This window comes from Penicillium cataractarum, assembly GCF_028827025.1.
Source record: "Penicillium cataractarum strain IBT 29864 chromosome Unknown utg000004l, whole genome shotgun sequence".
Lineage (NCBI taxonomy): Eukaryota > Fungi > Ascomycota > Eurotiomycetes > Eurotiales > Aspergillaceae > Penicillium > Penicillium cataractarum.
The window spans coordinates 1,059,674-1,082,424 of NW_026622740.1; the positions used below are offsets into that span (position 1 = coordinate 1,059,674).

At 50.5% G+C, this 22,751-nt stretch overlaps 8 protein-coding genes across 8 annotated transcripts; 4 read left to right on the forward strand and 4 right to left on the reverse strand.

Moving 5' to 3' along the window:
- Nucleotides 1–354: 354 nt before the first annotated feature.
- On the reverse strand, nucleotides 355–2,058 carry N7496_004923 (sugar porter family MFS transporter; the record flags this gene model as incomplete). Its single annotated transcript, XM_056697852.1, has 3 exons — nucleotides 355–633; nucleotides 698–1,074; nucleotides 1,137–2,058. 3 exons carry the CDS (start codon nucleotides 2,056–2,058, stop codon nucleotides 355–357), a joined length of 1,578 nt encoding a protein of 525 aa, XP_056556377.1.
- A 1,964-nt stretch (nucleotides 2,059–4,022) lies between these two features.
- Nucleotides 4,023–6,717, forward strand: N7496_004924 (beta-glucosidase; the record flags this gene model as incomplete). Its single annotated transcript, XM_056697853.1, has 7 exons — nucleotides 4,023–4,149; nucleotides 4,226–4,419; nucleotides 4,492–4,544; nucleotides 4,604–4,826; nucleotides 4,879–5,128; nucleotides 5,186–5,348; nucleotides 5,409–6,717. The coding sequence occupies 7 exons, from the start codon at nucleotides 4,023–4,025 to the stop codon at nucleotides 6,715–6,717; spliced, it is 2,319 nt and encodes a 772-aa protein (XP_056556378.1).
- Nucleotides 6,718–8,369: 1,652 nt separating this feature from the next.
- N7496_004925 (NAD-dependent succinate-semialdehyde dehydrogenase) lies at nucleotides 8,370–10,167 on the reverse strand (the record flags this gene model as incomplete). The annotated part of the gene is made up of 4 exons (XM_056697854.1): nucleotides 8,370–8,506; nucleotides 8,574–9,818; nucleotides 9,883–9,970; nucleotides 10,138–10,167. The coding sequence occupies 4 exons, from the start codon at nucleotides 10,165–10,167 to the stop codon at nucleotides 8,370–8,372; spliced, it is 1,500 nt and encodes a 499-aa protein (XP_056556379.1).
- A 334-nt stretch (nucleotides 10,168–10,501) lies between these two features.
- Nucleotides 10,502–12,013, reverse strand: N7496_004926 (uncharacterized protein; the record flags this gene model as incomplete). Its single annotated transcript, XM_056697855.1, has 4 exons — nucleotides 10,502–11,051; nucleotides 11,128–11,507; nucleotides 11,807–11,832; nucleotides 11,890–12,013. 4 exons carry the CDS (start codon nucleotides 12,011–12,013, stop codon nucleotides 10,502–10,504), a joined length of 1,080 nt encoding a protein of 359 aa, XP_056556380.1.
- A 2,653-nt stretch (nucleotides 12,014–14,666) lies between these two features.
- Nucleotides 14,667–16,762, forward strand: N7496_004927 (uncharacterized protein; the record flags this gene model as incomplete). Its single annotated transcript, XM_056697856.1, has 4 exons — nucleotides 14,667–15,091; nucleotides 15,168–15,564; nucleotides 15,619–15,799; nucleotides 15,855–16,762. The coding sequence occupies 4 exons, from the start codon at nucleotides 14,667–14,669 to the stop codon at nucleotides 16,760–16,762; spliced, it is 1,911 nt and encodes a 636-aa protein (XP_056556381.1).
- A 993-nt stretch (nucleotides 16,763–17,755) lies between these two features.
- On the forward strand, nucleotides 17,756–18,481 carry N7496_004928 (uncharacterized protein; the record flags this gene model as incomplete). The annotated part of the gene is made up of 1 exon (XM_056697857.1): nucleotides 17,756–18,481. One exon carries the CDS (start codon nucleotides 17,756–17,758, stop codon nucleotides 18,479–18,481), a length of 726 nt encoding a protein of 241 aa, XP_056556382.1.
- A 331-nt stretch (nucleotides 18,482–18,812) lies between these two features.
- N7496_004929 (uncharacterized protein) lies at nucleotides 18,813–20,342 on the forward strand (the record flags this gene model as incomplete). Its single annotated transcript, XM_056697858.1, has 1 exon — nucleotides 18,813–20,342. One exon carries the CDS (start codon nucleotides 18,813–18,815, stop codon nucleotides 20,340–20,342), a length of 1,530 nt encoding a protein of 509 aa, XP_056556383.1.
- A 198-nt stretch (nucleotides 20,343–20,540) lies between these two features.
- Nucleotides 20,541–22,020, reverse strand: N7496_004930 (uncharacterized protein; the record flags this gene model as incomplete). The annotated part of the gene is made up of 4 exons (XM_056697859.1): nucleotides 20,541–20,874; nucleotides 20,937–21,540; nucleotides 21,594–21,886; nucleotides 21,944–22,020. 4 exons carry the CDS (start codon nucleotides 22,018–22,020, stop codon nucleotides 20,541–20,543), a joined length of 1,308 nt encoding a protein of 435 aa, XP_056556384.1.
- Nucleotides 22,021–22,751: the final 731 nt, after the last annotated feature.

Genomic DNA, 22,751 nt, shown 5'->3' on the forward strand with positions numbered 1-22,751 from the left:
CCGTACCTAGTTCATAGGTATCATGTGGAGAACGGAAATCACCCTCATCATCTCATCGTCGCTTTTTCTTTCTTTCCCCATGCTTTAGTTCCTCGCTGAAATGCTCTTACTTATCCATCGACATGGCTGGTACACAAATAGGACATGGAACTGCTGAGTGAAAGACAACGTGAATTTAAATATCGTCAGCTATACTATTTAGCTAACATTGATGCCAATCTCGTAAATCCACATTCAATAATTCTGTCCGATTTCATTACTTTGGTCATTATACCCGTGCTGTTCACATCAGAAAGCCCCCTCTATCTCCCACTCCGAGGTAATCCCGGTCTAAATCATCAGAAACTATGATAATTAAACAGCCTCAGTCTCCTCGACGGCCTCGCGGGCCTTCTCAGTCAGTCCCATCTCATGGGCAAAAGTATCATGAGGCTTCCAGGCAGACGAAGTACGGGGAGTAGTCTCCTCGAGCATGCGATCAATCTGCTCCAACGAGAGGCCCTTGGTCTCTGAGACGCAGAAATAAGCGAAGAGGAAGCAGAAGACCAGGCATCCACCCCAGACAAAGAACACCTTAACCTTAAGGTTACCCTTGTCCTCGTCAACCATATAGGGAGTGACAATAGCGATGATCTATACCAATATGTGTTAGTAAACAGTCCTTGCCTTAGACAACGAATGGAATTCTTGAACATACGCAGTTCCAGAGCCAGTTTGACGCAGTCGACAGAGCGACACCCTTGGCACGGATGGGCAGGGGGAAGATTTCACCAACCAGGACCCAGCAGGAAGGTCCCCAAGTCGAAGCAAAAGCAGCAATGTAAAGGCAGGTGAAGACGATCAGGCACATGTTGGCAGCCTTGGAACCCTCATCGGCAGTACCGACAATGGCCACGATGAACTCGCACAAACACATCACCACCGCTCCGTACAAAAGCAGAGTACGTCGGCCAAAGCGCTCGATGGTCCAGAATGAGAGGGGGGTGGACGCGACGTTGACAATGTTCATGATAGTAGACATCAGGAAGGAGTTCGACATGCCAACAGACTGGAAGAAAGTAGTTCCGTAGTAGACTATTGAAGTGTTAATTTTGGGGATAGAACAGGTTTCAGGGAAAGGGTCAGGGGATTCATACAGATGAAGTTCACACCAGTCCACTGTTGGAACATCTGCGCGAAGATACCAACCAGGACACGACGGAGGTTGCCGCCAGGGTTGCTAAGGCCACCCTTGAAGCAGTCCAGCCACGATGTAGAGGTAAGTTGAGACTCGTATTCCCAGTTGGCCTTGATCTCAGCGAGCTCGGCCTGGATAAGCGGGGAATCAGCCGGCTGGCCACGAACACGCGACAAGGCGTCAGCAGCCTTCTCGAGCTCCTGAACCTTGACATAGTAACGAGGTGACTCGGGGAGGAAGAACAAGCCCGTGCCGAGAATAGCGGCCCAAACGAGTTGGATTGCGATAGGAATACGGTAGGAGCCTGAATCGTTCCGGTTGGAGGTACCCTGAGTCGCACCCGATGCCGTAAGAAGACCAATGGTAATAGCGAACTGGTATAGGGAGACCAGCATACCACGAATCTTCTTAGGACTAATCTCGGAAACATACAGAACGACGGTGGCAGAAACACCTCCGACACCAAAACCAGCGATCAAACGACCAACAACCAGACCAGCGACGGTGTGCGAGGCCACCTGGCCAGCGACACCACATGCGAAGATGAAACAAGAGATCATGATAGTAAGACGACGACCAATCCGCTCAGCGGCCTCGCCACCAATCAGGGCACCGAAGAAGGTTCCGGCTGACAGGATGGAGGTGATCAAGGACTTCTGCCAACTCGCAAGCATGTAGCCCGACACGTCAACACTAGTTGGCACAGCGTGACCAAAATGCTGCTTGACATAGGCCATGCCCTCGACGCCGCTAATGTATCCAGAGTCATATCCGAAGAGGATACCGCCAAAGCATGCAAATCCACAGATCAGGTAGGCCCGGAGGGAGATGGGAGCTTCGATGCTGCTCACATCGGAGCTTCCTACGGGAAGCCGCGCCATTGGATTGGAGTAGTGCGGAATATCAGGGACTGAAATTAGGCCAAAACGAATAGTATGGACACAGAGACGTTCAAGAGACTGGTGAGGAAGAAAGAAAAATCTTCTCTCCGGGGTCCGTGACGGTCTTTAAAAGGTCCCCATCTCATGGAACAACGGACTTTGAGACCCGACCATTCCCCAGACATCTTCGAATTGCTCTCGGCAAAGATGACCCCGGTCACGCATTCGAAAAGGTTTTTTTCTGGGGCTCCAGATGTCCAGGGTTCGCTGTGGAAGATCCCGAGTAGGTGTCTCCAGGAGGAGCTGACGACGCAATTGACCGAAAGATCTGGAGCCGAAGCGGGATATAGTCGGGATTAGAATATGGTGGTCGATGAATCCGTATTCTCGTGCCTAGATGCTAGTCTTGGCTTTTTGAGTTGGAGGAGCTAGCCGAAGATGGCAAGACTGAAACTTTGTTTGGTGGTGCGCCACAGCCCATGTGACGCGTCGTCATTCGGCTTGGCTGGTTAGGGTTCGGCACCATATCGGTCGGCAGTAGTCTCAATGGTCTGATGTTAGTAATGTATAAGGTTAGCAGACGGCTTCTTCGTTGGTTCGCTGCAGGCAAAACAGGTAGGGTGCCGAAATACCAGGCCCGAGCCGTTTCTCAAAAGCCACCATGAGACTCGGCCTCCCGTAGTTACTGTTAGGTCTCCTAACAATGACCCACTACAAATAAAAAGGAATTCAACAAACGGTATCTTTTCCAGGCTTCTTTCCTATTGGTGCTCCTCATTTTTACCTTGCGGCCAAGCTTGGGGACAAGGAATAATGAACTAATGCCTCGGACTTCATTTGCGCCCCGGAAACCCTCCAACCATTAAAGTTACCAATACTCAAGCATCACAGCGGGGAAGGAAAATTCTAGAAATTGGTATCTTGCGCCATATGGTCCCATGCATACCCGAGCATGTGTGCTGATAGAGTGGACCCAATCACGGAGATTTGAGCGCATGGACTTGTCCGAAGGTGGCTTGAAGGCCGGCATGTTCAGAGGCTAGGCGTCGCGCACAGATGGATTGCAAGGATTTGTATGGAAAGACAATATCTAACCACTGCCTGAAAGCGGCATGATCAAGGAAGAGTACACAGACTCCGAATTGGCACCACTAGCGCTGAGCAGTTGAGGGGTAGCCACTAAACAAGTACACTAGGAGCAAATGCATACCTCATAGAATTGTCGATACACTAGAGTCTTTGAGGTGGATAATCTTCTAGGTGGACAATCACAGTCTCTAAATCCTCCAAGATTTCTCACTTGTACTTAAACGGCTCAGTATCAGAGATTATATCTAGAATAGGAAGTATCTGCCTATGAGTAAGCGGAATATTGTGGAGGTTTCCAGAATGAAAGACCCCGTAACGACCCCACGGGGCAAATTCCCCACATCTACGCTCGAAGCTTTTCCCCACACGGTGTGCTCAGACCTTTTGTAAAAGAAGTTAGACTGAGGAGTAGGATGCACCTGGTTTGGCTTCTTTTCTTCCATTGCCAATAGACAAAAAGCCTTTTTTCTGGGCAAACCTCAAGCCCCCGCGTTGCAACACTAACTAACCTGTTCACGGCGTCACGGTGAATTCTGACCGGACTCCGTCTTTGATGGAGGTCCGGGTAAAGTAACTCGCTAGCAAGGAACAACCCCTCATTTCGGGGGACATTCTTCGGTGGTGGCTTGCCAAAAGCTTGTGGGGATCTGCCGATGTATACCCGATGGGTCTTGAGCTCGCGAGGGAATTTACAAACGGGATAGACGGCACGGCACAACAGTCAACAGGCGATATCGGTTCATGGGCTTGTGCGTCTTCCTGGTTCAGTGTGCACAAAATAAAAGTATATAAAGAGCGGGGTTTCCTGCGATTGTCCAACATCCACAGTAGAAACAGACTGCAATCAAGATAATCAGCTTTTTCTTCCATCCAGGATGTTGACTTCGTGGGGAAAGGCAGGTCTACTGCTTGGTCTTGCTTTGAACAACGTCGCTGTAGCCGATGACGTTATCACGAGTGACACCTACTTCTATGGTGACTCGCCTGCTGTTTACCCATCTCGTACGTTGTCATCACCACGCTTCTCTCCTCTTGTTTGCTCGGCGTTATCATACATGTCTGCTAACACGCTGAGTAGCTGAGGGAACCGGCGCCGGTGATTGGGCCTCTGCGTACAAGAAGGCCAAAGCTTTTGTTGGCAAGCTCTCCGATGATGAGAAGGTCAACCTGACTGCTGGTGTCTCTTCCAAGACTGGCTGCTCTGGGTACATCCAGGCTATCGACCGCTTGGGATTCCCGGGTATCTGTGTCAGCGACGCTGGAAATGGCCTGGTGAGTGATCTAAATCTGCTTCTAACTCTTGCCTACATGGTTCCTGTATTGATAAAAATATCTCTATAACAGAGAGGAACCGACTATGTCAACGGTTGGTCATCCGGAATTTCCGTCGGAGCCAGGTAGGTTTTATAGAGGTCACAGGATCATGTGAAAACTTGCTAACCAACTATCCCTGCAGTTGGAACCGCGATCTTGCCAATGATCGAGGTACTTACATGGGCAAGGAATACCGCAAGAAGGGTGTCAACATGATCCTTGGCCCCGTTGTTGGTCCTCTCGGCCGTGTGGCACTCGGTGGTCGTAACTGGGAAGGATTCTCGACCGACCCTTACCTGAGCGGAATCTTGGTCTCCGAATCAGTCAAGGGTCTTCAGTCCCAGAATGTTGCAACTTCTCTCAAGGTATGCCTAATCCAATATTAGCTGTTAAGCCATGAATCTAACCATTGATCAGCACTTCATTGCCAACGAGCAAGAAACCAACCGCAACCCAAGTACGGATTCGGAAGGAAATACCATCCAGTCGGTCTCTTCCAACATTGACGACAAGACCATTCACGAGCTATACTTGTGGCCATTCCAGGATGCTGTCCTTGCCGGTGCTGCCAACATTATGTGCTCGTATAACCGCCTGAACAACTCCTACGGATGCCAGAACAGCAAAGCCCTCAACGGCTTGTTGAAGACCGAGCTGGGCTTCCAAGGTAGAAACCACTCCAAAAAGGCTGCTCATTCAAAAAATCTAATTATTTCATGAATAGGTTATGTCGTCACCGACTGGGGTGCGCAGCATGCTGGAATCGCAGGTGCCAATGCAGGCCTTGACCTAGTCATGCCCTCTTCTGAGACCTGGAACAGTAATCTTACGACTGCAATTGCTAATGGAACCATGGAGGCCTCCCGTTTGGATGACATGATTACGAGGTAAGTAAACGCGAGCTGCCCATGCAGTTTTGATGAACAGACACTAAAATGTATAAACAGACTGATGGCCACCTGGTACTATCTCGACCAAGACTCTGCGTTCCCCAACCCCGGCGTTGGAATGCCCAGCAGCGCCAGTGCAGCTCACCAGGCTGTCATTGCCACCTCTAAAGAGGCAAAGTCAGTCCTTCTCCAGGCCGCGGTCGAGAGCCACGTTCTAGTCAAGAACACCAAGAATGCCCTCCCTCTCAAGTCTCCAAAGTTGATCTCCGTTTTCGGTTACGACGCATATGGCCCGATGACTCTCAACCTTGCCTCCAGCTTCAGCTTCGGATCAACCCAGACGAGATCCGACCTCTATAAAAACGGAACTCAGTGGGTTGGTGGTGGCTCTGGTGCCAATTCTCCTGCTTATGTGGATGCTCCTATTGATGCCATCCAACGCCGGGCTTACGACGATGGCTCGTCCGTTCTTTGGGACTTCACCTCTGAGAGCCCTTCTGTGGACTACACTTCCGATGTCTGCCTGGTCTTTATCAACGCCTACGCCACGGAGGGCTATGACCGCGAGGCTCTGTCTGATTCTCACAGCGACGCCATTGTGACCAACGTCGCCAACAACTGCGCTAACACTGTCGTGGTAGTTCACAACGCTGGTATCCGTACCGTCGAGTCGTGGGCTGACCACGTCAACGTCACCGGTATCATCTTGGCCCACCTCCCTGGTCAAGATACCGGCCGCGCTTTGGTGGGGATCCTCTACGGAGACTCTAACCCCTCCGGCAGACTGCCTTACACTGTCGCCAAGAATGGATCTGACTATGGTTCCCTGCTTGAGCCGACGCAACCGGAAGGCAAGTACAAGTACTTCCCTCAGTCAAACTTTGATGAGGGTGTTTACATCGATTACCGGGCCTTTGACAAGGAAGGAATTGAGCCTCAGTACGCCTTTGGATACGGCCTTTCCTACACTACCTTCGGCTACTCCAACTTGAAGGTGTCCAAGAAGTCTGCCTCGCCCTCTACCTACCCTGCCAAGGCAGCCATTGTTCCTGGTGGAAACCCCCGTCTCTTCGATGAGCTGGTGATCGTGACCGCCACTGTCAAGAATACTGGAAGCGTTGATGGCAAGGAAGTGGCCCAGCTTTACGTTGGTATTCCCAACGGCCCCGTTCGCCAGCTTCGTGGCTTTGACAAGGCCTTGATCAAGTCTGGCAAGTCGACCACTGTTTCTTTCAGCTTGACTCGTCGTGACCTGAGCACCTGGGACACCGATGCGCAGGAGTGGCTGCTCCAGCGGGGAACTTACAAGATCTATGTTGGTCGTAACAGCAGGGATCTGCCTCTTGAGGCTACTCTGATCTTCTAGGTTGAAAGACATTGAATGGTCATTGGGGATATATTTGACATGTATTGAGAGTGTCTGAGATGTATTAGACTTGGAATTTGAATTTCATTTCACATGGTTCACATTTTTGTCGATTTTTCTAAGGTTTGGTTGATGCAAAACTTGTAGAAATTTCATCTGTAGAAATACCAAAACACCCATACAGTAGTAACCTTTGATGCACAAAGAATGTCGATCTCTCTAAGACCCTGCATACTGTGGGCCAACTGCTGGGAACACAGTGGATGGGATCGGCCGACACTAGTGAGCGTTGACCAGTTTGAGTAGTCACTGTGTCTCTGTTGCCACGTGCAGTCGTAGCCTAACGCTGAGTTGCGAGAGTAGAAGCCTGACTGACATGCTCTTTTGCGAAAAATCTTTTTAACTCAAAGTTGAGTTTTCCTCTTGCATGATCAGGTATCACTTGAGGTTTAATGGTTAAACTCGTGACTAATTAAATGATTTTGAAGGTTTTCAGTGGGTTTAAACTTTATGGTACCTCATTGTACCGGTTATTCATCGGCAAGATTCAATTCCACCCCATGTCGTGCATACACACAAACGCCTTGGCAGCGCCTCTGCAAGGGGAAAAAATCATCATGCGAGGAGAAGACAGTCTAAGGAACCTACATTGCGGAAAAATCTGCACCTAATTCTACCCTTTGCCTAAAATCCTCGTAGCTTAAACGCCATAGCTTCTCGCAGAATACAAAATAACCTCTACAGTAGCCATTTGATTACCTACCCAATTAGGCAATCAGTCAATCCGCTTATGTCAGCTGAAAAGTGGATCGGAAGCCAAAGAACTTTGCGGGCGAATCCCGAAATTATACTTTCCAAAATTTTATTGAGCAACAAGCCCGAGTCTTGCGATTCGATTCTGGGCCTTAACTAACCCCTGTTAACCCCGTTCTAGATTTTTATTATTAATAGTCTTTTTTTGCATTATATTAACATTCAGAGAAAGTATCCACACTGCTCAGGGGACCATGGAGAGCTAGAAAGGGACCTTTAGAGTCGGCATTCCAGGTGGACGTGTGAAGTGAAGTACGGAGTAAAGCCTACCGAGGGAAAACAGCTCAATTCACATAGTGTGCACAAGAATGGCAAAGATATCTTCGCTTACGTGTTCATGACAGAACGCTGGGAGTATTGTGGCTTGTTAAGGATGTGTCTATGCTCGTGCCGTAGCAACAAAAAGGTGTAGTAAGTGTGTGTTTAGTGTTCACATGATTGTTATAGTGCGATTCAAGCCAGAGGAGAGGGGCAAATACGGAGGGACCTATCGATCTACGGAGTATGTACAGTACAATCCTTAGCATTAAAATGCCTCAGTCCCAAAGTGAATGGGCACGGTCTAATTGTATGAGTAGCTAGTATGTACCGCTCGGGTCTAAAGGGCCGATACCATGAAGTATATTAGAACAATTGCTTGTTACTGCCAAGCAACGACCTTAGCTCGATTCGGAAAACAAAGCGGTTCCCTACAAATACTCCTTGATCGAAACGAGTTGTGCACGCGAACACAATTCAAATTCTTATTCACCTAGGCTAAGCTCGACTATACTTTCTCCCCGTCAAGCCAGTCAGCCGCTATGGGGGCCACGAACGTAAAGTATTGTACTTCCCACAGCTTAATACTGGCCTTCAATAGTTAAGGTTCCCGTTTTAGTCACCAAATACTCGTTCACAGCGACATCCTTTCCACTCTCCTTTCCATATCCAGACTCCTTAATTCCGCCGAAGGGCGACTCGGCGGCGGATTGGTTACCTGAAGCGGTGTTAGCTGGAATCGAAACAGTTCCCATTGGACTTCGCCAGGGGGAGAAGAAACATACCTGTGTTCATTCCGATCATGCCGGCCTCCAGATTCTCCAACAGACGCCACATGCGGTCAATGTTCTTGGTGAATGCGTAACTGGCCAAACCCATGCTGGTTGCATTGGCCAACTTCACAGCCTCGTCTTCACTCTCGAATCTATACAGCGCAGCAATAGGCGCGAATGACTCCTCGTGGGAGATTTGCATCTCCTCCGTCATACCAGACAAGATAGTTGGTTCGAAGAAGTACCCCTTCTGCGAGGCCAAAGGCTTACCGCCCATGAGCACCTGCGCGCCGTGCTTACGAGCATCTTCCACTTGGGCAATGGCCTTGTCAATGCTACGAGGGGTCGTCAATGGACCCATAGTAGTATCAGCCGAAGCACCATGGCCAACGACCAGAGCGCTGGTACGCTCCTTTAGCAGCGAGGCGAAGCGATCGTAGATACCGGCTTGGACGTAGATACGGTTAGCCGTAATACAAGCCTGACCGGCATGGCGCCACTTAAGAGCCATAAGCTGGTCCAGAGCCTGGTCGAGGTTTGCATCGTCAAAGACAATGAAGGGGCAATTGCCACCTAGCTCGAGAGTGAGCTTCTTCAAGCCCTGCGCACAGTGGCCAGCGACCAACTTGCCCACCCGCGTCGAGCCGGTGAAGGTCACCTTCTTGACGAGCGGGTGCTTGCATAGAGCCTCGCTAAGGGGCGGAGTATTCTCCAAATCCGTGGTCAACACGTTCAGGACACCCGCCGGGATACCGGCGCGCTGGGCCAACTCTGCCAGGACCAACGCCGAGATCGGGGTCTCCGGGCTAGGCTTAACCACCATAGTACAGCCAGCTGCCATCGCAGCACCGACCTTGCGTAGCACCATAGCAACGGGGAAGTTCCAGGGCACCAGCGCGGCGGCCACACCGATCGGCTGCTTGATAGTGAATAGACGGCGGTTGGGAGCCGCAGGGACCGACACGGTACCCTGGATACGCTCCGCTTCGCCTGCGAACCACCACAAGAAACCGAGAGAGTAGTCTAGCTCGCCGTATGATTCTGCCAGAGGCTTTCCGGTCTCGTGGGTGACGATTTGGGCGAGGTCGTCCCTCGCCTGGGTGGTCAAGTCGTGCCACTTGAGCAACCACTTGGCACGCTGACGCGGGCTCACTTTGCGAAACTCTTCGAAGGCAGCGTGGGAGTTTTGAACTGCGGCGTCTACATCTTCGGCGCTGTTGTTAGGGCAGCTTGCCCATGCCTGGTCAGTGCCGGGGTCTTGATTAGGCAAGAGTATTAGCAAGAGGCACAGATATATATCGTGGGACGATTGCAACCATACCAAGTACTTCGAATCGCTTCCCACTCTTTGCAGTCACCCATTGGTTACCGACAAACGAGTCGAAATGCAACAAGGTTGGGTCATTGAGCTAGATTGCATCAAATAATTGTTAGTTTTACTGTCATGTTTCTATCGCAATACTTTTGCAGCTCTGCCCAAACACTTCGGACATCTTGCCGAAGCCCCCCACCACCCGTCCCGTAACACAGCGTAGAGAACGAGAGCTTCCGACATAAGTAAAGAGAAGAGAAATACCTTGAATGGTAGTTGGTATTGCTGTGCCATGATGGGTGATATACTCTGGAACAATGATGAAAGAAAGGAACCAATTTTGGGCGGGGATGTTCTTTATGAGGGGAAGAGATCAACACCGAGGTTGAACCCCTCATCGCACGGCGGAACACGGTCAACCCAAACTCCACCGCGTCGGTGACAAAGATAAACTTCAGGATTCGGCTGTATGCGCGAAAATTGGAATCTGACAAAAGAGATTTCGTCCGAAGAAGGCATTATGCGTCATCTACCCATTACTAATTAAATCTTTTTTTTTGTACAAAGGAAATATTCCCTGACCCCATCGAGGTCAACCACACAAGTACCAACCACGCGGTAGGCATGTCTACACCAGACTGTCCACGCTGGCATGCTTGCCATCCCGCGACCGATCATCGGGAGTCACTTCACCAACGGTATACTTGACAGACACATCGGTGGTCTTGACAATACCAGCAACACCATCCTCGCTGCCACTGCTGATACTCGGACTGTCTCCGCCACGGCGATACTTGCGCATGTCGAAGCGACCATTCCCGTGGCCGATATCCACGGTATGTCCACCATTCGGGTCCGCCATCTCGTATCCATCGTCTGCGTGAGAGTGCAGCTGCGACTTGTTTGTCGCGAACAGCTTTGATCCGGGGAATCGTCCGCGCGAGCCACTGGTGCCGGCGCCGTAACCAGAGGTTTCGCCGCGGGAGGTGCCGAGGAGACGGGGTAGGTATCGGCTGGCGATGGCCTTCATGGAAGGGCCGCAGGCAGTAACCACGGCGACGTTTACTTCGATGGCGGAACTGCAGAAGCCAATGGAGTAGGTTGGGTCGGGGTTCGGGGCGTGGGTGAGGAAGCCTTGCGCAAGGATGACGATACGCCAGACACCGATGGCGGTTGCACTGTTGAATGAGTGTTAGAGTGCCAATCAAGGGGACGGAATCGGGCTCTATGGTATGTCAGATGCGGTAAACTTACACTCCACCAAGGCACAGGATGATGCACACGGCGATCTTGCGTCGCAGGGGCATCTGCAAGCCCCAGGTGATTATGATGGGAATTGAGAGCACGACGCAGTCGGTGAAGAGGTTGAGTGCGGCGGTCGAGACATAGAAACCGCCTTGGTCAATGCATTGGCCACCTGGGATCGAGGTATCGTAGACGTAGGCGACAGGACGGCATTGGAAAATATCAACAAACAGTACGGCGAGGAAGAGGCCAATGACGAAAGCCATGGCGCCCCAAATCAAGACATTGACGACGCGCGACCGAGATTCCAGTCTGCGCAAGAATACCAGGATAGACAACTTGATGACCGTCAAGGTAGGATTGTAGAGGAGCTGGTTGGCATAGTTCCACTGTTTACAGTCATTAGGGTCAGTTGGTGCGTGGATCTTGAGCAGTGGCTTGGATACTGACGATTAAGCCTCTTTTGACATCGTAGTCTTTAGGAATATCGGCGTAATGGATACCGACATAGTTGGTTTTGATATCTAGGAGGCTCTCTAGTCAGTAAACGATTCTTCTTTGCTCTTTTTTGTTTCTATCGGGATACCCACAATACCATGAGGTCACGGATTGACCGATGGCCAGAATCTATCCCAACAACGTCAGTTTTTCGATATCCTATCCGTAGAGAAAAGAAACAATCCCATACATATCCTGCCGTGATTAGATAGTCATCTAAGTAAACTCGTTAGTCGTCTGTCGATCACTGGGGGGCAAAGGGTCCATGCATACCGCTGGTGAGTGCCGATCGTGATAATTGACGACTCCAGAGCCTTAAGAGGACGGACAGTCCACCCAGAATGGGGAACGCGACCACGATCCCCAGCGCAATATTTTGTTGGTGAGTATCAACCATCGTCCAGCATTCCCCAGAGGCCCAAATCGAGGAAGGGGGGAAAAAGGGGAGGGGAGGGAATAGTTTCAGGCCAGAGTCTCGGGGTTATAACGTTTCCATGCAGACTAAATGTTTACAGTGTACAGGACCAAACTACACCAACAGTGTAGCCGTGTAGGGTATCCGGTACCTTTGTCCCTTTTCAGGTTCCTGCCCTCGTGCGAAATAACAATTACCATTTTCCAGAAATTTACTTAATTCACAGCACCAGGCGCTGGTAGTCCGGATCCCAATTGGCTGCCCATGGCCCTGGAAATCCCGACGAGGGAGACCGACTGTGGATAGTGGGCGAGGCTAGGACGGACTCCACCGGAGGATTGATATGAGAGAGACTGGGAAAGAGAGCCTAGTCCTAGAGGACGAAGACCGTTTCGTGGAATCCGTACTCCGGAAGAACTACGGGAGATGCCCTTACGCACGGAGAAAAAAACAAACTCTATTGCGTCGGAGCCAACAAAGAGGGTCGAATTGCCCAAAAAAGCAGTCTGGAATCCACAAACTCTAAGAAAATTTAGGGTTCTCCGTCCCAAAGAGTACATAACGTTGGATCAAAGTATGTACTTCGTACTTTTAGATAAACACCCATGTTTCTTCAGACGCACAAATGTGCCAATAATTACGGGAGGAAAAAGCCTTGCAAGGAATGGGGGCTAAACTAGCAGAACAGAAAATTCCTTACGGCTTCGACGCTATCGCGTGGGAGATAATTATTTACTTGGCACTGAGTAAGTGTCTTGTCGTAGGCTAACCACAGCCGTACTGGCGCCGTTACATCTGAGACAGTCATCTCGCTTTTTTTCGTTCTCAAGGCCGAATGCGCCCCCCACCTCCCCAGACCCAAAAAAGAGGCACTCCGTACAAGCACCCTTGTACAATTTCGGGCGTAAACCATGCCTGGTGAGGGAGTACGTTTCCCCTGAGTCAATTGTACCTACCAATCAAAACCGTTGAAAACAAAGTTTAACCTTTCAAAGGATTTGACCACAAAGGCAATTGCTGGTGGTGGGAAACAACAGGACACAGTGGACTAATATGGGGCATTACCGTTGATTCTAGATCTTTGGTACAAAAAAGCCACGGCCGAGTGGGGAAAGTTGTTCTGACAGACTCAGTCAATGGGAGAAAAAAACATTGAGGATATACCGGGTTATGCTGGGACCTTTAATTGCTTGTTCATTCTTGGCCACTTATGCAAAGCAAAACAAAAAGGAGGTAAATATGAATGTTATTCACGTAAAAGAAATTCTTAACCGAGTACGATCTACTGAGCCGAAGCTTCCAGTCCAAGCGTCCTCCGATCTTTGTCAATCCGGCCGATTCGGAGAAAATCCCCTGTGGAGCGCAAGTGTTTTGGTAGGTGGGGGGTGGAGACCTGATTCCTCCAGGGCCGAGAGAAAAAAGGGCATCGTGGATAATGAGGTGGTTGCATAATTACACAAGACCTTCGTGCCTGGATGTTTGTACGTACAAACCTCTAGCTTTGTATTTCGTCCTGTGTCCTCCGTAATCGGCAATGGGTGTGAACTATAATTTTCTACTTCTTAGCCGGGATTCTGATCCGTGGATAGCATTCTACAGACTAATTTCACCAGGCTGCAGGGGTATAATCCCTCAGAGGCGCCTCGAGGTAGCCTGGCCACGTACCCCAGTAATCTTCAAAGAAGTTTAATAAGTACGACTTCCGCAAAAGTCAGTCCCAAGAATGAAGATAGCGCGAAGCGTGGCTGTGTGGTTGCATATCTGTCGCGCTACTCTTCCTATCTACATAGTAAGCCGGTAGACGTCCGTATTCTGTAAGCGAGGGGGTATACTCCAAATACAGAATAGTATAATCCGTAGAGAGAAATCAATAAAGCCGGGCGCTCCGTGATTTAGCCCGGAAGTTGAGCAGGGACCAAGTCGATTCTCCGACTCCATTGATTATACTTAGTCTTCCACCCTGTGTCCAGTACGCAGTGGGTCTCCCGATCGGGAGATAAACGGAAGCGCGCCTCCACCATTGCGGTAACAAGTCCGGCATCCCAAACCCGCTGGACGTTGGCCTAGAGCGCTTGTCTGCCACGTTGTGGCGTGTCCGTTTGATTATTGTTTGCGCGTAGCGTCTGTATAGCGTTGCGCTACGAAGAAATAGTGACGGCCGCAGCACAAAATAGCAATTCCCGCGTGGTTGTCTCGGTCAAGAATGGTCGGCGTGGTCAGTCAGACTCGATAGGATTGGCCCATCATCAGTCCATAGTGGAGCGGATCAGGGCTTCGCAGAGGAATCTCCGAGGTTTTGCTCACCATTGTACCTGTTTAGTCTCTCTCCCCTGGCAGTGTCTTGCCTGATAGGGCATAGAACAGATTGCAACCTCGTGGTCAATGGAAGCTTGGCCATGTCCGGAATCTTCAAGTGCCGAACGTTCGCTGGACGTTGGCTCCTTTTTCAATCTCGCACGAACTGCTTTAAAGCACGTCGTTCCCACTCCATCCCGGCAGCTCTTTTGGAAACCATCTCGCGGAATCGTGGGAGCAATTGAGCCACTTTTTGAGTGTTGATCCTTGGTTCTTTCGACTCCATTGAAAGACAAAAAAAAGAAAGGCACTCAATCTACCTTTCGATAATTTCATCGCCATGGCGCCCCGTTCCATCATCAAGGGTGCCTTGCTGAGTGCTCTCGCACTTTCAGCCCCAGTTACAGCTCAAGTGGCGGAACAAGTTTCGTCGACTTCAGGCGCTGGAGTCCCACTCTTCACGAGTGAGACCCTTCAATTGACCGAAGATGCTCTGGCCAGCCTCAACCCGAACCAGTCCGTTCTCTTCCAGTTCGGAAACTCCACCAACTCCAGCTTGTCTGCCCGCAGCATCAGTGGATGCAAGGTCTACCCTGGCGACTTCTTTTGGCCCTCCAAGCTGGTTTGGTCGCTCTTGGACAAGTTCCTCGGTGGTGCTTTGATCAAGACCGTGCCTCTGGCTGCTTCTTGCTATTCCTCTTGGGACGAGTACGATGCCGATACTTGCGCCAGCATCACCGATGACTGGACCAACTCTAACCTCCAGTAAGTTCTGTGAACTGAACTTTATATATAACAAACTTCCAATTAGTGCAAGCTTTTACTAACTCTAGTCTCTTAGTGCTGCCGATTCTGCCTCGGTGATGTGGCCCCTCTTCGAGGGTAGAACTTGTCTGCCCACTACCAATGCCTCCGCATCCTGCACGGTCGGTGGCTACAGCAGCTACGCTGTCAATGTCAGCACTGTGGCTCAGATCCAGCTGGCTGTTAACTTTGCTCGTAACGCTGGTATCCGTCTGGTTGTCAAGAACACTGGCCACGACTTCAATGGCAAGTCTACCGGTGCCGGTGCTCTGGGTATCTGGACCCACCACCTGAAGGAGATTGACTACATTGAGAACTACAAGAGCAAGAGCTACCAGGGTCCCGCTGTCAAGATGGGTGCCGGTGTTCAGGCCTTTGAGATCTACGAGAAGGCCAACGAGCTTGGCTTCTCCGTTGTCGGTGGTGAGGGCAAGGTAAGAACTGCTCCTCGAAGCTTTATTCATTCAGTTAGCTAACATATACTTTAGACTGTCGGTGTTGCCGGTGGTTACGTTCTTGGTGGTGGCCACTCGCCCCTGTCCAGTATCTACGGTCTGGCCGCTGATCAGGTTCTCGCCTTGGAGGTTGTCCTTGCCAACGGTCGCTTTGTCACCGTGACTGAGGAGAGCGACCCCGATCTCTTCTGGGCCATCCGTGGTGGCGGTGGTGGTAAGTTTTAATTCTCAACAATTCAGCATGTCTTTTTATCTAACATGGTCACCAGGTACCTTCGGTATTGTCACCTCTGTCATCTCTCGTGTCCACCCCAAGGTCGGCGTGACCGTGACTACCTTCAGCTTCTCCACTGGCACTGATGTTTCCGCCGACACCTTCTGGGCCGGTGTCCGCTCCTACATGGAGCGCTTCCCCGCCCACGCCGATGCCGGTACTTACGCCTACTTCTGGATTCTCAACACCGGTACCGACTCGTTCGAGTTCCTGATGAACCCCTTCTTCGCTGTCAACCACACTCTGGCCGAGTACACCGCTCTCGTCCAGCCCTGGTACGACGAGCTCGCGGACCTGGGTATCTCCATTACCCCCAACTCCACCTACTACGACAACTTCTACGATGCCTGGAGCGCCGGTTTCCCCCTCGAGACCGTCGCTTCCTCCGTGATGATGACCGGCTCCCGTCTCTTCCCCCGCGCTAACTGGGAGAGCGACTCTCTGTTCAACTCTACCTTCGACGCCCTCCGCTCCACCATCTCCGAGGGCTACGTCCTCCTCGCCTTCAACCTGAAGGCCGAGCTCGTCGACGGATACCCCTCCAACTCGGCCAACCCTGCCTTCCGCAACACCCTCCTGCACGCTATCACCTCCACCAGCTGGGACTCCGACGCTACCAACGCCGAGATCCTGGAGAAGATGGATTACCTGACCAACGACGTCCTCGGCCAGTGGCGCGCTACTTGCCCCGACTCTGGCGCTTACATGTCCGAGTCTGATATCCAGGAGCCTGACTTCCAGCAGGCCTTCTACGGATCTAACTATGCTCGTCTGTACAAGTTGAAGCAGCTTTATGATCCTACTAACCTGTTCTATGCTCCCACCGCTGTCGGCAGTGAGAACTGGGAGGTTAAGAGCGCCGATGGTCTTCCTGACCAGAACGGCCGTCTGTGCCGTGTTTAAGGGGTGTGGTGCGATTAAGAAATTTCTTGTATATTTGAAAAATTTGGGAGGGTTGTGTATATTTTGTATAGTAGTACCTAGTGCTGGGATTGCACTACGTTCTTTATAGAGTTAATCGGATATTTTCCTTTTTCAACTTTTTCTCCTCCTCGGTGTGGCCTTTCTCCATTGATAAATGATTGTGTGATGTGACTAGATATGAATTGATATTCCTTGATCTCGAGGTGAAGGAGACCATGACTCTTAACTTGATGTACCCCGCGTGGGCTTCGTATAGACTTTGTGGCATGCTGAACTCAGCAAATAGCTTTCTCCACCAATCGCGCTCAGACGATGTGGTCTTTGAGGACTATGCTATGGCAGAATGACTATAGAGTATCTCCCTATCCGATCTTCCCTTCAAAGATATATGGAAATTAAAGGTATATTAAAGCTATGATTATTTTTTTTTTGCAATCATTTCCTTGTTCACATGGTTGAATTCCCACGTTCGTATTCAGGTACCGTGTAGAATAGCCGCATCGTGCACATGGCCAGAGCGTCTCCACGGGAGTCCCAAGAAGATGACTGATTCGTTACCATCCAGTCACGAATCAAGCTTCACAGCCAAGCTATTGATCACAATGCCGATCAGAGTGTCTGTAATTAACTAGAAAGTATTAGCATAATCAAATCGTAACGAGTCCCATTTCCAAGCAATCAGGCAACGGTCGAAAGCAAAGCGGAAGGTTAAGTTGAATCTCCAGTCCATCCAACCAATCAGCACTCGTGAATGACCACATGCCCGCACTGCTGGCTTCCAACTCTCCAAATCCCACAGGGTCCCAAGTCCAAAAGCTCCATGACCACTCGAATTCCCCAGCATGGCGAACTTTGTTCAACGCCTCCATGTGCTTTTAAAGCTGCCAGGGTCTTCTTGTGCGCCCCCCGAAAATTCAATCTTCATGTCACCTCTGCGTTGACATACTCCCTTCGGGGGAACCCCCAGTCACGATGAAGGTTACTACTCACTATGCGCTCATTGCGGTATTGCTCTACGCGGCACTGGGCGTCGCGTTACCTTTCCAGCTCGTCTTGACTAGCGATACTCCGACAATTCGCTTCAAAGATAGCAGTTTCCCGCAGAAGGGTCTTCCCGAGCCAATCCCCGAGACCAAGCCATCGTTCAAGCAGTATATCGAGCAGACGCGAGAAGAATCGCAACCTCCGACTACTGCGACGCCGGATATCGAGTCCAATACGTCCGAGAAGAAACCAGAACACAGAGAGTCCAACTCCGAGTCTGAGAACGATCACGACCGCGCGTTCCGAGATCACTACGGTGCCGTCCTCGGTAAACTGGGCAAATTCATCCCCAACGAAGACATCTCCGACGCGCAGCCAATCCAAAAGGCGAAGATTCAGCACACCAAGCATATCACGCCCACATCCCGGATAATCACATACCTCAAACCGGTCGATCTACTCGACATCATCGACCAACATGGTCCGGAGTGCGTCGCGCTAGCTATCTTCGTGCTGGTCCCCATCGCATACTTCCTTCTCGAATTGCTCGAATTAGCCATTGGCTGTTGTACTCGTGAGCGATATCCCCAACGTGGTCGGGATCGCGTGCGACTCATAGGCCCGGAGAGACAATTACGGGCGTGGAGTAACAGGCAGCGTGAACAATTCTTGGAGAGCGAGAAACATTGGTGGCAAGTGCGGAGGACTCGGTGAAGTCATCTGCGCACCTCAGTCGAGGCGGATTACTTTCATATCTCACTATCTTTTGTCCTTCTTTCTCGACATTTTCATTTTTATGATCATTCCTTACCTTGATACCCATTTACTCTAGCCGATCTTTGCAATGATATTTTGATTTTGATTTGAAGTTTGGTTTCTTAAGGCGAGCAGCTGCATCTCGTTAGTCCGGAGTAATCCCCGCTAAGGCTGTTAGGCAGCTCCTAAGCGCTAAACATAAACAGCCTTGGCGTAGCAGTTCGAGCCGCTCACCTGTCTTCCTTTCGTACGGACTCGACAATAAACTTGATTGAGTATTCAGCACGCAATGTCCAACGGGTTCTCCAAACTACCAAACGAGATTCTAGACCTGATTCTCGGTCGCCTCAACAAACATGATTGGACCATGCTCACGAGGTGCTGCCAGCATCTCCACAATCGGATCAACCCCGTGCTCTACCAATCCATCGAAACACCCTGCTACTGCATCGGCATCCACAAAACCCTAGTCTACACCCTCCTCACCCACCCAGAACTAGCACGATCAGTCCGCAGCCTAAAAATAGGACGTCTCCCCTACGGAGCTGATCCAAAGTCCTACGCCAATCATCAGCATGAGCATCACGACTCCCTTAGCTCCAAACCGGGTCTTTTCCAGCTTCTCCAAATCCCCGGTTCCAAGTCCTGGAAACGCAGATTATCAGATATAATCCAGAACCTGGCGGATAGAAAATGGGAACGAACGCAGTGGATAGAAGATCTGCAATCCGGGACCCACAGAGACCCCTGGCTCGCCATCTTACTTTCTCTCCTCCCAAATCTCGAAACGATAGAACTCTTCTGGGGCGGATCAGGTACCCGATATTCCTCATGGGTTCTTTCCAAAATATCCCAACGCTGCAAACCATTCGATACCCGACCATTCTGGACAAACCTGCACACAGCAATAATCAAAATTCCCGAAGACGAAGGCGCAGACACGAATTTCCACCGCTTAATTCCATTCTTCATACTGCCCAGTATCCGCACATTCAAGGGCCAACTCTTAACGGATAAATACCTCGAACCAACTCTCAACATTGAAAGGTCACCACTTACAAACCTGGAATTTATCCAGTGCAGCAGCGTCCTCGGATTTAACTATCTGATCAAGATCTGCCCGAACCTGCACTCGTTTAAATACATGCAGCAGGAGGATAATTGCCTGCACCGCTCACCGGGATATAATAATATCTATTTCGATACACTGCGCCCGACGCCTCTGAAAGATGCACTAGCGACGCGGAAAGATACGTTGCAATCTGTGACGGTGGATGTATCACGGCGGTCGTCGAATTATGGAGGGTTCTACTCTGATGATTGGATTGGGTGTATGAATGATTTTACACAGTTGAGGTCTTTGCATATTCGCGCGGCGAATTTTGTTGGTCTGGGGAGGAGTCGGAGGTTAGATGTTAATCCCTCGCCGAGGGTGCCGTTGGTGGAGTTTCTTCCTGGTTGTATTGAGGAGGTTTGGATTTCGGAGGTTGAGGATCGGATTTTGGGGACTATTACGGGGGAGTTGTTTGGATTGGTTTGTTCGGGGGAACGGTTTGGGAAGGTGAGGAGGATTGATGTTGAAGGGAAGAATTGGTTGAAGGGGCGAGTAGAGAATATTGGGGAGGAGGCTTGGAGGAAGTTATATCCTGATTATGGGGTGTTGTTGAGGGAGGATGTTTTGGTTGCGACGGAGGAGGTTAGAACGGCTTGTTTACGGAGGGGGATTGAGTTTCATGTTAGAGATATGGAGGTTGAGGTTGTTTTTGAGGAGTATGATGACGTGTTTTTGTTTGTTAGAGGTGATGATGAGGAGGATTAGATGCCACTGTTACAGGTAACACATTCAATTAGTTTGATGGAACTCGTCATATCTGCATCTCTTCGAGAGTAATAACAAGATCCAATTATGAAACCATATTTTGAAACCGAAAAAATTATAAATCTGCGCGCAACCATTAAACAACACCGGCAAGCAACAACGCCTTCAACATTCAAGCACCCCTCCCAGGAAGATAAATCACTCATCAGCACTCTGCTGGGTGATCTGTTGAACACCATTCTGCATAGCATCGAGATGAGCAAACTTATAAGTATCCTCACCGAGAGACCAAGCCATAACACCACCCAAGTTCTTAGCTTGCACGATATCGGAGAACTTGCGAGTGATCAGGTCAGGAGTATCCCACGACCAGAAGAGGTTAGTCTCCTCGTCCCAGTAGTACTGGCCACCTTCTTCCTCGTCGGTCTGGCCATCCTTGGAGGCACGGCGCCAGGAGTCGGTGATAGAGATGCCCTTGCAAGTGCCGTAGTCGGAGAGACAGCCAGCCTGGCAGAAGTCGTCACCGGAACCGCTGGAGGAAATTAGAATCTGGACTATACGATGAAATACTGGCGGGAATGTGATAAGACTTACCAGTTGCCGTAGGCACTGCAGCAGGATCCCTCGGGGCACTTGGTTCCCTCGGAGTAACCGCACTTGCCATTGTAGGAAGTGGTCAGGTTGGCGGGGGGAGGATCCATGACACCCTTCTCAAAGGTGAAAGCACCAGATTTGCCGTTGTCAGAACCATCATCATTCTCAAGCTTGACAACCTTGCAGCCGAGCGGGTGCTCCTTGCAGTCAGAGGTAGGGTCGGTAGTAAACCACTTCGCGTAGTAGGCAAAGCCAAGGTTGACCTTCTCAGGCTCAAGACCGAGATCAAGGTAGGCCTGGATAGTATCGAGAGATCCCTCGACGCTGGTGTGGTGAGAGGTGACGTTGTCACGGCGGTTCATCAGATCGTATGTCATAACGTTGACCATGTCGACGGACTTGAAGATCTCAGGACTTTGCTCCTTGGTGAATGCGATCATGTCCTGGCGTCGGCCGGGGACGGCGATGGAAAGAGTCTTGTTGCCGATAGCCTCGCGGACAGCCGCCAGGAACTTGGGATAGGTCTCGATCTCGTCGACCTTGGCGGAGTTGGGGATTTGCTTGTAGTCCTGGCCGTTACCGCCGGGGTACTCCCAATCGATGTCTATAAAAATCAGAATCACGCCTTCTTGAACTACAAGGCAAACAAGATCTTACCAACACCGTCAAACTTGTTGGCATCAAGCATCGCAGCAACGTTCTTTGCGAAACGCTTGCGGGTGGTGTCATCCTTGGCTCCATCAGAGAAGCCGGCCGTGTCACCCCAGCCACCAATGGCAATCATGACCTTGGTGTCAGGTCCGAAGCGCTTGCGCATGGTCTCCACAGGCTCGAATGGCGAAAACGAAGGAGGGGAGTCGGAGTTGAACAACTTTGTCGGGGCAAAAGCCATGATCGCGTGATCAACCTGCCCTGTTTGATCACTTCCAGGGAGATCGGTAGTATGATATCTAGACCAATTAGACTAGACTAGACTCCCGTTCTATTGCTCCTCATCGAATACATACTCATCAATGTACATAGCGAACCGCGCCGCAGCGGCGCTCTGAGCGGCCAGTAGGCTAAGGGCAATATTCATCAACATGGTGAGATCGTGTCACACGACTTTGATAGCGGGGATGATAAGATAAAATTGAAGAATAAAGAAATGTCAAACGATTGACAAAGAAAGAAACCCGGAGGGACAACCCAGCTCACGGAAAGAAAGAGGTCAGCACGAAGCTGCAAAATCAACACGGCAGATGGGATAAAGGAGAAGAAACACAAAAGGCTCCGATATTACGCCCTAATAAGCTCCAGCAACCAACATAACACAGCAAAACATACCTAGAATGATCATCGGCCCCGAGTTTGGACCACCTGGCGGCCGAAGGGAACAATGCCCTCCGCATCCAACGACATGGTTCTTCGACCTGTGAAATGTCGTACATAGGGTCATTTCGCGGGGCGTGTGTATTCCATCCCTGCGGCAAAGTGGATCACTTCTGTCATAGGCAACGGATCCCCAACAGTATGGGGAAGGGGAGCTGAAGCCAAGGAGGGCACTGGAATGTCGGGCACACCGGGTGGCGCCAGGCTTGATAGCCTGGAAATAGGTCCTACTGGGTAACAGCTCGGCTCGATTTATCTGCATGGCAAGGCAAGTGAGATCCAACAAACTATAAATTAGTGAGGTATAATCCGGGAATCGAAACGGTTGTTCTGCGGGCTGGCGGGAGGCTTGTCATAGATCGCGGTTGGTGTTGGCATGCCAGACCGGCGACATTCATTCCACTCCCACCTACATTCCATCGGCGTCACGGAGTATTCAACTCC